At 46.5% G+C, this 12,872-nt stretch overlaps 1 protein-coding gene across 1 annotated transcript in view; it reads right to left on the bottom strand.

Annotated features, from left to right (window-relative positions):
* Positions 1-11,916: 11,916 nt before the first annotated feature.
* VSIG10L2 (V-set and immunoglobulin domain containing 10 like 2) overlaps positions 11,917-12,872 on the bottom strand; it is a 42,902-nt gene continuing 41,946 nt past the window's right edge. The window contains exons 11-12 of the mRNA XM_066609285.1: positions 12,082-12,204; positions 11,917-11,975 (exon numbers count right to left, since the gene is read on the bottom strand). Coding sequence (XP_066465382.1) covers positions 11,917-11,975; positions 12,082-12,204 — 182 coding nt within the window. The remainder of the gene's footprint in view (positions 11,976-12,081; positions 12,205-12,872) is intronic.

Below are 12,872 nucleotides of genomic sequence, written 5' to 3'. Positions count from 1 at the left end.
CCTCAAACACACCTGGGTACAACTCCGAATCCCAGCACATCTGTAACATTAAAGTGATCCTCCGATTCTGGAAAAACAAAGATGGCCGAACGGCTTCTCTAACTACTTGATGTACATTGCGTACTAGTATGCATCAGTAGTGTAAGACACTACATGCTGATGTGACTGGCCAATGCTGCCTACCTAGTCAATCAAAGTAGGTGTATTGCGTTATAGGCTAATGATTAGAGATGAGCGAACATGCTCGTTTAGGACAATTACTCGATTGAGCATCGCTTTTTTTCGAGTAACTACCTAATCGGGCAAAAAGATTCGGGGGGCCCCGGGGGTGAGCAGGGGGGGGTTGCGGTGGGGGATGGGGGGCAAAGAGAGAGAGCTCCCCCCTGTTCCCCCCTGCTAACCCCCGCTCCATCCCGCCGCCCCCCAAATCTTTTCGCCCGAGTAGGCAGTTACTGGAAAAAAGTGGTGCTCGATCGAGTAATTGTCCTAAACGAGCAGGTAGTCATGATTAGTCTTCATCTTACAAATACAGTGGGGAAAAAAAGTATTTAGTCAGATACCAATTGAACAAGTTCTCCCACTTAAAAAGATGAGAGAGGCCTGTAATTGACATCATAGGTAGACTCAATTATGAGAGTCAACATGAGAAAACACATCCAGAAATCACATTGTCTGATTTTTAACAAATTTATTGGCAAATTATGGTGGAAAATTAGTATTTGGTCACCTACAAACAAGCAAGATTTCTGGGTCTCACAGACCTGTAACTTCTTCTTTAAGAGGCTCCTCTGTCCTCCACTCTAACCTGTTGTAATGGCACCTGTGTGAACTTCTTATCAGTATAAAAGACTCCTGTCCACAACCTCAAGCAGTCACACTCCAAACTCCACTATGGTGAAGACCAAAGAGCTGTCGAAGGGCACCAGAAACAAAATTGTAGCCCTGAACCAGACTGGGAAAACTGAATCTGCAATAGGCAAGCAGCTTGGTGTGAAGAAATCAACTGTGGGAGCAATAATTAGAGAATGGAAGAGATACAAGACCACTGATAATCTCCCTCAATATGGGGCTCCACGCAAGATCTCACCCCGTGGGGTCAAAATGATCACAAGAACGGTGAGCAAAAATCCCAGAACCACATGGGGGAACCTAGTGAATGACCTGCAGAGTGCTAGGACCAACGTAACAAAGGCTACCATCAGTAACACACTACGCCGCCAGGGACTCAGATCCTGCAGTGCCAGACGTGTCCCTCTGCTTAAAGGGGTTGTCTCGCGAAATCAAGTTGGGGTATACACTTCTGTATGGCCATATTAATGCACTTTGTAATATACATCGTGCATTAAATATGAGCCATACAGAAGTTATTCACTTACCTGCTCCGTTGCTAGCGTCCTCGTCTCCATGGTTCCGTCTAAATTCGCTGGCAGCTTGCTTTTTTAGATGCGCTTGCGCAGTCCGGTCTTCTCCTTTCAGCACGAGCCGCTTCAGTGTGCTCCCCGCTACAGCTCCTCTGCGCATGCGCAGACGAGCTGTCACTGCTCGGGAGCGCGCTGGAGCGGCCATTCTGTACCATCCTCTGTTAGAGGAAGGTGCAGAGCTGCCGAGCTGTCCGGAGAAGCCGCCCAGCTGTCCCGCCGTCCTGGTAAGTGATGGGCCGGGGGGCTGCCGCTGCGCCGGGGGGGCTGCCGCTGCGATGGGGGGGCTGTCGCTGTGGCGGGGGGGCTGCCGCTGCGCCGGGGGGGCTGCCGCTGCGATGGGGGGGCTGTCGCTGTGGCGGGGGGGCTGCCGCTGCGCCGGGGGGGCTGCCGCTGCGATGGGGGGGCTGCCGTTGCGATGGGGGGGGGCTGCCGCTGTGATGGGGGGGCTGTCGCTGCGATGGGGGGGCTGTCGCTGCGATGGGGGGGGCTGCCGCTGTGATGGGGGGGCTGCCGCTGCGATGGGGGGGCTGCCGCTGTGCCGGGGGGGGGGCTGCCGCTGTGATGGGGGGCTGTCGCTGCGATGGGGGGGCTGTCGCTGCGATGTGCCGGGGGGGCTGCGATGGGGGGGGCTGTCGCTGCGATGGGGGGGGCTGTCGCTGTGCCGGGGGGGGCTGCGCCGGTTACCTGCTGCCTGGCGGTGGGTGACTGGTCGGCCGTGTTCACTCCAAGGGGCCGGTCGGCGGCTGCGGGGCGTCTGGTTGTCAGGGAGACACAGCTGGTAGCGTCTCGGGAGCGCGCACGTCGGGCTGCAGCAAGCGAAGGGAAAAGAGCCGGCGGCCATCTTGGGAAAATTTTTATAAGTTGCTGGAACGGTAAGTACAAACCAGCTAGAAAAGTCATTTACAGGGGGGCTTAGTAATGTTTGCTTAATTAGGGGGACTGGGCAATAAAAAAAATCCACTCCTGCCTCGAGACATCTCCTTTAAGCCAGTACATGTCCGGGGCCAACTGAATTTGCTAGAGAGCATTTGAATGATCCAGAAGAGTATTGGGAGAATGTCATATGGTCAGATGAAACCAAAGTAGAACTGCTTGACAGAAACACAACTTGTCGTGTTTGGAGGGGAAAGAATGCTGAGTTGCATCCAAAGAACACCATACCTACTGTGAAGCATGGGGATGGCAACATCATGCTTTGGGGCTGTTTCTCTGCAAAGGGACCAGGACGACTGATCCGTATACATGAAAGAATGAATGGGGCCATGTATGGTGAGATTTTGAGTGCAAACCTCCCATCAGCAAGGGCACTGAAGATGATACGTGGCTGGGTCTTTCAGCATGACAATGATGCCAAGCACACCACCAGGGCAACGGAGTGGCTTCGTAAGAAGCATTTCAAGGTCCTGGAGTGGCCTAGCCAGTCTCCAGATCTCAACCCTATAGAAAACCTTTGTAGGGCGAGTTCAAAGTCCGTGTTGCCCAGCGACAGCCCCAAAACATCACTGCTCTTGAGGAGATCTGCATGGAGGAATACCAGCAACAGTGTGTGCCAACCTTGTGAGGACTTACAGAAAACGTTTGACCTCTGTCATTGCCAATAAAGGATATATAACAAAGTATTGAGATGAATTTATGTTATTGACCAAATACTTATTTTCCACCATAATTTGCAAATAAATTCTTTAAAAATCAGACAATGTGACTTTCTGGATGTGTTTTCTCATGTTGTCTCTCATAGTTGAGGTCTACCTATGATGTCAAGTACAGGCCTCTCATCTTTTTAAGTGGGAGAACTTGTACAATTGGTATCTGACTAAATACTTTTTTTCCCCACTGTACAAGTGAACCTTTTGCTTTTGCTAGAAAAATATTTATACAAAGTTTGTTGTTTTATGATTGTCTATGGCCTGTAAGAGCAATAAAGTTGTGTCAAAGCTTAGACTTAAACCACGCTGCTCTCTTACTGCCTTATAAATCAGATTTTTTTAAGCTTAGGCTGGTAACACACAAGTGTATTTTGGTCGCATTGATGCGTCTGTACTACAAATGATTGGTCCGCCTGAACGTGGGTCTCCTGACCCAAACTCTGAGCATCATAGGAATATATAATGTTCCAAGTTCAAGTCAATGGACCCACCGATAGGCCAGGACACTCCTCCCTAGTGTGGATGAATAAAAGTAACTGGAATACGCTCATCTGTTACCGGCCATAGATGAGGAAACTATTAAACTAACGCTATATCTTTCAACATTTCAATCCCATCTTGCTCTGCCCACAAAAACAAGAAACACACACTTTTGGGCACATTTGTGAAAAATGGGATGGCTGGGAGGTATATGAGGAACAGAGGAAGTGGTAATCTCCGCTTGTGAGTTAATATAAACTCTTTGCCGTCCAAGTAATCAACGGAATGATGATGATTTAGAATTACACCGCGGGTCTCCCGTTTCATCACTTCTGCAGACAAATAGTTTTCCTGCCCATAATGACCAATCAGAGTCCAGATTCATGTTCTAATTTGCACGCGAAACGCGTCTGCTTATTTGCTGTTCGCGGTAAGGATCCATGTAGTCCAATATCTCTGAGATTACTTTCCTGTCCCACCGTGATGAGATCTTTAGGACGGTGCAGTCACTGTAATGGTAACATTCACTGGATCTTCTTCTGAAGTAGGAGGCAACGGAGACAGGGGCAGGTCAGAATTACTGGGACCTGCAGCCAAAAAAAGAGGAAGGTAAATTGTAATATCAGTCCTATGTACATTAGCAGCACAATTCTCCTGCTAGTTTGCTATGATGCATCAGTCTGGAGTCCTGTTCAGCCACAGGGGCCCAGGAGATAAGCTATCACTTTAAAAGCATTTCCCTAATGTGTATTACAATGCATATAAAGGAGCAATGAATTGCATAGCTCAAGGGGCAAAAGGAGATGTTCTATGATGAGCTAGAGTACTGGAGACTACAGGTCCATATACTTGCATGGTAGCCGCTTGCTGTCCTCTGTTCAGGCTCTTTGCGTGAAATCCTATGCTGTGAGAAGTGTTACATCTATGTAAGATTTCACAGACAGCAAAGCTCTTTTAATAGTCTATTCTCCAGTGTATGTCAGATGAGATACAGAGTGATAAAGTAAACTCTCCACTAAATGTTACTAGTCTAATCCAGGAAGAAGTGCAGAGCCACCTTAGAAAGATTAAAATAGACAAATGTGATAGACAGACCCTTCTTTGTTATATTTAAGGACTCTATAGTGACTGGGTCTGTTTCACTGGATTGGTGCACAGTCAATGTGGTTCCAATATTCAAAAATGGGTCAAAAAGTGAACCTGGAAACTACAGGCCAGTAAGTCTAACTTCTATTGTGGGCAAAATGTTTGAAGTGTTTCTAAGAGATGCTATCCTGGAGTATCTCAAGGAAAATAGCTGTATAACTCCATATCAACATGGGTTTATGAGAGATCATTCCTGTCAAACCAACCTGATTCACTTCTAGCATATTTGCAGATGATACAAAAGTATATAAAGTAATTAACACGAGGGAAGACAGAATGCAGTTGCAATTAGATCTGAATAAGTTTGGGGCAGAAAAGTGGCAAATAAGGTTTAACACTAATAAATGTAAGGTTCTGCACATGGGCAGGAAATACATGTCACCATGACACACTAAATGGGAAACCACTGGGGAACACTGACATGGAAAAGGACTTGGGGGTTTTAGTTAACTGTAAGCTTAACTGGAGCGACCAGTGTCAGGCAGCTGCTGCCAAGGCATATAGGATCATGGGGGTACATCAGAAGAGGTCTAGGGGCACAAGATGAGAACATTGTTCTTCCTCTTTACCAGTCACTGGTCAGACCACACATGGAATATTGTGGATACTTTTGGGCACCGGTACTCAAGAAGGACATACCAGAGCTTGAGTGGGTACAAAGGCAGGCAACTAAAGTAATAAATGGAATGGGCGGACTACAATACCCAGAGAGGTTATCAAAATTGGGGTTATTTAGTTTAGAGAAAAAACAGCTGAGGGTCAACCTCATAACTACCGGTATGTATAAATATATCAGGTGACAATACAGGGATCTCTCCTATCATCTATTTATACCCAGGAATGTGACGGTAACAAGGGGGCGCCCTCTACGTCTAGAAGAAAGAAGGTTTCTACACCGACATAGAAGGGGGTTCTTTACTGTAAGAGCAGTGAGACTGTGGAACTTTCTGCCTGAGGATGTGGTTATGGAGAACATGATAAAAGAGTACAAGAGGGGCCTGGACACATTTCTCGAGCGATAAAATATTACATGTTATAGTCACTAATTACTTCCGAAGGGTCGGTGATCCGGAGATTATTCCGATTACCAGATTGGAGTCGGGAAGGAATTTTTTCTCTTAGATGGAGAAAATTGGCATCTACCTCATTGGTTTTTTTTGCCTTCCTCTGGATCAATATTGGGGGGGGGAGGGGTAATAGGCTGAACTGGATGGACATATGTTTTTGTTCGGCCTAACATACTAAGTTCCTATTTTAAAGGAGATGTACCACAATTGACAGGATAGGTGATAAAAGTCTGATCATTGGGTGGTCTCACCGCTCACCAGTCTCAAGAACGAAGGTCCTATGTCTCCCACTATTCCTCATTTTGGGCTTACTGCTTCTATTCACAGTGATGTGTAGATTGAATAATGCAGCGATTGCGCATGTGCGGTGCCGCTCCTTTTTTTTTCTCAATGCGGCTGACCGAATCAGCCGAGTACAAGTGCTATCTTTAGCAGTCCCATTGAAAATTAATCAAGAAGCATCATTCTCGTGCAACAGCTGTTCCATTCAATCTCCTCCTCAATGCAGGGGGTGCAATGAACCTACAGTGAGGAGGAGAGGTGGACAGAGTATCCCCATTCTCAAGATCAGTGGAGGTCTAAGCAGTGAGACCCCCACCAATCTGTGGATAGGTGATAAATATCTGTTCTGGCACAACCCCTTTAAAATGGTGAAGAATGGAAGCACACAGTATATTGGAGAGTTACAGAATATTTTATGATACAATCTTGAAGTGACCATCCAGTTTCAGGACAAAATTCTATCATGTGATGAGAGTATATTAGCTGCACTTGTTATCTGACATCCATCCGATTCATCAGTTCTGGGTCCAGTTTTTGGCTACCCAGGATGGCCACTACAATTTTCTATCTAGCTAATGCGCACTGCTCTCTGATTCGCCAGTGCTGATCACGTGAGCAGCACTGGCCAATCAGAAAGCAGGTATAGTGCACTGGTAGTCTGACAATGTACTGTCGGGATTTAGGTAGCCTTAAGATTGTGTCAGTCATCACAGATGGCTGAAAATGGGACCTAAGACTGGCAAACTAGACAGACAGCAGAGAAGTGCAGTCTCATGAAATAATTTTGCCCAGAAACTAGAGAGACACTTTAAGCGTAATTTACATAACATTGGATGACCCCTTTAATATGCACCACTGAGGGTCATTATGTCATTTTTCACACACATAGACATGATGGTCTCCTACCTTCGGCAGGAGTTTCTGACACTGGACCTGTGTCCCCAGAAGTGCTGGGACCCTCGTCACCATCTGCTGCTGTTTCAGCATCCTCTGGGTTTCGGATGTTCTCTCGGGACTCAGCCGGGGCTCTAAGGAGTAGAAGAGATGACAAGTTAGGGTGTTTTTACACACAACAATTTATTGTTCACACAAGCAGCCTGTTTATACAGTCCAATACATTGTTGGATCTTTCACTCATTAAATCGTTTACATTCACTGCATCAGTCAATAAGAATGCATGAACGACTGTATTTAAACCAAACGATTAGTGAACGACCCAACAAGGATTTTCGGCATACATGAAATGAACAATAAGTGAACAGATTATTGTTCATCTCTTGATTGTGGACTGCATTTACACTAATAATCGTTCGTTTTTAGAGATGAGCGAACCTACTCGGCCACGCTCCTTTTTCGCCCGAGCGCCGCGATTTCCGAGTACTTCCAAAGATTCGAGGGGCGCCGTGGGTGAGTGGGGGGTTGCAGCAGGGAGTGGGGTGGAGAGGGACAGAGAGAAGGCTCCCCCCTGTTCCCCGCGGCTACCCCCCGCTCCACCACGCCTCCCCCCCCCGCCCCCCGAATCTTTTGACCCGAGTACAGAAGTACTCGAAAATCGAGGTGCTCGATCGAGTAATTACTCGAAACGAGTACATTCGCTCATCTCTATTCGTTTTCACTTATTTAAACAATTTTTGAACAATAACATTTCGTGTAAAAGGACCCTTTATTTTATAAGTTACCTAACATACATACAGTGGGTCAATAAGGGACAGATGGAAAGGAGGGGAACTGCAGTTACAGACCAGACAAAGTTTTTTTTGTAGTCTACAACCACAGAGAGACAAGTCTTCTAGAGTTGAGCGAACATGCTCGTCCAAGTTTGATGCTCGTTCGAGTATCAGCCTACTCGATGGTGCTCGTTAGTCGAGCGAGTACCACGCCGAGTTCGACCCCTCCCCGCATTACCACTTCCTGCTATGACGTGCCAGAGAGAGGGAGAGAGAGAGCTCTCGAATATTACGAAACACTCGACTCGAATAGCAAGGACCCGTGCAGGGAAGGGCTTATATATTTAAGCCCTTCCCGACAATTCATCCCGCGCTCGCCCGCAACGCATTGCTTTCAATGGAGCCGGCTGTATTGACAGCTCCATTGAATTCAATGGGCAAACATCATTCTTCTCTGCCACAGCTGTTACAGCTGTGGCAGAGAAGAATGATTTGTCTTCTATATGTTCTCAATGGGGTCGGCGCTGCTGCCGCCGGCCCCATTGAGCGCATATAGAGAAGAGAACAGGAATCGCAGATCGCAGATAGGTGCGATCTGCGATTTCTGTTCTATAATTTATCGGATGAGCGCATAAAAAGCGCTCATGTGTCCGATACCATTGCAAAGCAATGGTTTTATAAAATCGCCGGACGCATGCGCAAATCACATGAAAAAACGCCCGTCTGACTAAGGCCTAAGGCTGGGTTCACACAGGGCGGATTCCCATCGGAAATCTCGCGATTTGGCCGCAGCAAAAACCGCGAGATTTCCGCCGGGAGAACCGCCGTGGTGCAAGCCGCGGCAGCTTTGAAGCGGCTCGGCCGCTTGCTTTTCCGTTGCGGCTGGCGCTCCCATAGAGGAGAGCGCGGCCACGACGAAAATAAACAAAAAAAAAAAGTAAATAGACATGCTGCATCTCTTGAAACCGCGGCTGCGGCGGCCTGGGCGCGGTTTCAACCGGATTTACCGCAGCGGATTAGCCGTCCCGTGTGGACGGGATTTCTGAGAAATCTCATCCACATGGCTGGCTAATCCCGAGATTAGCGGCCGCGGGCGGATTTGCTGCGGCAAAACCGCTGCAAATCTGCCCTGTGTGAACCCAGCCTAAACAACTTTTTGTTTAGATTGATTGTTCCAAGAAGTTACTCACGTATGGTCAACTCTGCACCTGTGTGCGTTTGGTTGGCATTTTAGATATTAAGGCTGGGTTCACACAGGGCGGATTTGCCGCGGCTTTGCCGCAGCAGATCCGCCCGCGGCAAATCCGCCCACAGCCGCTAATCTCGGGATTAGCCAACCATGTGGATGAGATTTCTCAGAAATCTCGTCCACATGGGACGGCTAATCCGCAGCGGTAAATCCGGTTGAAACCGCGGCTGCGTCCGCTGCAGCCGTGGTTTCAAAAGATGCAGCATGTCTATTTACCTTTTTTTTTTGTTTATTTTCATCGCGGCCGCGCTCTCCTCTATGGGAGTGCCGGCCGCAACGGAAAAGCAAGCGGCCGGGCCGCTTCAAAGCTGCCGCGGCTTAAACCGCAGCGGTTCTCCCGGCGGAAATCTCGCGGTTTTTGCTGAGGCCAAACCGCGAGATTTCCGACGGGAATCCGCCCTGTGTGAACCCAGCCTAAATCCCTTATCTTGTATATTTATATTTTGTTTATATTTCTTTGACCAATGGTAACAAATGAATTATAATAGATTTGAATTATTGTAATGGAACATGTGACCCTATAAAACCTGTCGTTTGTCACTGAATAAACAGATTACTTTGGATCACATCCCATGCTGTGTGATTCAATGTTAGTCTCCTGAGCTCAGCTTACCTCTAACAAACTAAGAATTTGGACCCCAATAGCATATTGTATAGCAAATATTGGTTTGCACTAACACTTATATAGATCTTTTTGAATCCTCTCTCGCTCTTCTCTAGTATTAAGGCCCATTTGATGGGCCCATTTATGCTGCATAAACGATGGACGATCAGCTGATCGCTGATCGTTCAATGTAAATAGCAGCCGTTCAGTACTGAGCAGCCGCTATGTTATGTCAATGAAGAGGGGCGGGGAGCGAAAGGAGATAAATCTCCTACAGCCTCCCCGCTGTGAGCCAGCGATACTAGCTGCCATGCAGCAGCATGGGAGCGAGTATGTGCAGGGACGAGTGTCGGGCATTGTTTGCCTGACACTCGTCCCATCTAAATGGGCCTTAAGTTATCCCTCCTAGCTTTGTGTCATCTGTAAATCTGATTAGTTTTCCCTCATTTCACTCCTCCAGATCATTTAGAAAAAAGAGCAACAAACTTGGTTTCAAAGCTTTTGATTATTATTCATATAATATGGAAGTATAATTTACTTACGGTCTAAAGAACAAATCGTGCAATCCTGGACAGGGAGATATAAAAAAGACAATATGTTACAAAATATCAGATATTATTCTACATAACGCCTATCCACAGTAACTGCACTAAGTCTCTCTCACAGTCTGCAGATACCATGTAAAGGCTCATTCACATGGCCGTATTTAGTTTCAGTCCATGAATATGCTGCGTATTCAAGGAGCAAAACTCTGTTTATTCAATGTGCATTTAGACATGTAGCAGTTTTTTTTGTGTGCACAATCACTGTATTTATGCATGCAAAAAATACAAGATGGTCCCATTGTTTTAATGCATAAATAATAGAGATGAGCGAGCATACTCACTAAGGCAAACTACTCGAGCGAGTAGTGCCTTATGCGAGTACCTGCCCACTCATCTCTAAAGATTTGAGTGTCGGCGGGGGAGCGGGGAGCGGCAGGGGAGAGCGGGGAGGAACGGGGGGGGGAGATCTCTCTCTCACTCTTTCCCCCCGCTCCTCCCTGCTCACTCCCGCAACTCACCACTCTCCCCCGCCGGCACCCGAATCTTTAGAGATGAGCGGGCAGGTACTCGCATAAGACACTACTCGCTCGAGTAGTTTGCCTTAGCGAGTACGCTCGCTCATCTCTAATAAATACATAGTGAATACGTATATATCAATCATATTCATTGTGTATTTACGCAATCCCATTGACTTCAATGGGCTATTCCGGTCCATAATAAGGCCCAAAATAGGACATGCTGCTACTTTTAGACAGGCGGTGAAAAAGTTGCAACTGATACTCTCACACGGACGGAAGGAAGGAGTGTCTTTTGTTCTCTGTCTCAGGCCATTTCCCCTCAAGTGTTTAGCAACTTCAGTATGGGTTCACAAAACTCAAAGAAAGAAGAATTTAACGTTGGCTTGGGCTTGGTTCCCCCTTCTCTGTGGCACGTACACCCCTTTTTGTAACTACTCATGTCCATGCTACGAAAGCTCAAATTGTAGTCACCCAGACAGGAAGCGCGTCGTCAGCAAACAGAATTAACACTACAAGTTCCAAGAAGAGAACTAGACATAGATTCTCTAAGGCTACTGTCACGCCAGCGTGAATCTTGCACAAATGTTGTGCTTTGCGCGAATATTAACTCCATTCTTTTGAATGGTGTCATACACATGAGTGATGTTTTCCCACACAGTGATGATGCGAGGGGAAAAAAAAAAAAGCGCTGCATGTCCTATTTTTTCGCGTTCCTCGGAACACACCACCCATTGATTTCAATGATACCTTAAATACATTGCATGCCGTGTGATGTACATGCCAGTGCGCTGCGAGGTTTCCCATTGAAATCAACAGGAAACACTTCCAATCCTATATTGCACGGGAAATATGCACAGGATGATCGGAATTTCACAGAATCGATGCAAAGCTTTTTTTGGGACGCAAAACGTGAATAAGCGATTCTATTGATTTCCATTTTATTTTCACAGGCGTGTTTCTCACGCGATATTCCTACGCGCAAGAAAAAAATAGGTCAGGCCCCATTTTTCTGCTTTTTTTTCCTACACGTAATAACAGAGAGTTTAAATGTAAAGTGTAAATTAAAAAAAAATACTTTTGACTGGTTCATGCACAAATACGCTCCGTAGCGGCGAGCGTACTTGTGGATGCATTCATCTGAAGAAGCTCTAACTGTATGTAATACCATTTAGCTGAAGTGTCTGCGGTTATCAAGGAGGAGTTCAACTTTAAGAGCTTATTCACACATCAGTATTTTGAAAGCCAAAACCAATAGTTGGTCCAAAATATGGAAGAATTACAAATCTTTCCATTATACTTTCTCTATACGTTCCACTTCTGGTTTTGGCTTACAAGATACTGCTGAAAAACCTGACAAGTGAATAAACCCTAAGTGTAATTTATACTACTTACATACCAGCAACGATAGGACAATACTAGTAGGAATCAAGTAAAGGTTGTAGTTGACAAGACTCACGTGGGTTGTTTTCACGGTTCCGGACAATATATTGGAAAACCAGAAGACTGACCACAGTTGCCACTAACATACCGGCAAAGCCAGCTCCAATAGCAGCGGGGTAGACGTTATTCGGAGGGTCAGCTGGAAGGAAACAAATTGTACTAATGTGTAATAAATATGTATTTCTGAAGGGAAAGTTATTATAATTTTCCACAGCTAATTCATAAATCATTCCTTATGGAAAAAAACGGATTCATAAAGCAGCCATAGGTGGGACTTGGTCATAGATGGTGGTCAAGCTGCTTTTTACCTTTCCTACGTATGGTAAATCCAGATGCACAGCACAGAACTCTCCAATGGATGCACAGGATTTTTATTATTAGTTCCCACACTGTAGATTTCACATAAATTAATTCGTCAATCAACAATTTCTAATTGGGAGAAGTATATACTGCGATTTGGGGAATAGGATATTTCGAGCCTCCTGGGCTTTGTTCATAGTTGCTAAGAGAAGATGGAACAGGTATGACTAATGATTAGAGATGAGCGAGCATACTTGCTAAGGGCAATTACTCGATCGAGCATTGCCCTTAGCGAGTACCTGCTCGCTCGAGAGAAAAGGTTCGGGTGCTGGCGCGGGGGAGCGTTGAGTCGCGACAGTCAGCAGGGGGGAGCGGGGGGGAGAGAGGGAGAGAGAGATCTCCCCTCCGTTCCTCCCTGCTCTCCCCTGCAGCTCCCTGCCCTCTGCCGACACCCGAACCTTTTCTCTCGAGCGGGCAGGTACTCGCTAAGGGCAATGCTCGCTTGAG

The sequence above is a fragment of the Eleutherodactylus coqui genome, chromosome 6, assembly GCF_035609145.1.
Source record: "Eleutherodactylus coqui strain aEleCoq1 chromosome 6, aEleCoq1.hap1, whole genome shotgun sequence".
Taxonomy (NCBI): domain Eukaryota; kingdom Metazoa; phylum Chordata; class Amphibia; order Anura; family Eleutherodactylidae; genus Eleutherodactylus; species Eleutherodactylus coqui.
This window is presented reverse-complemented; position numbering and strand designations above follow the sequence as displayed.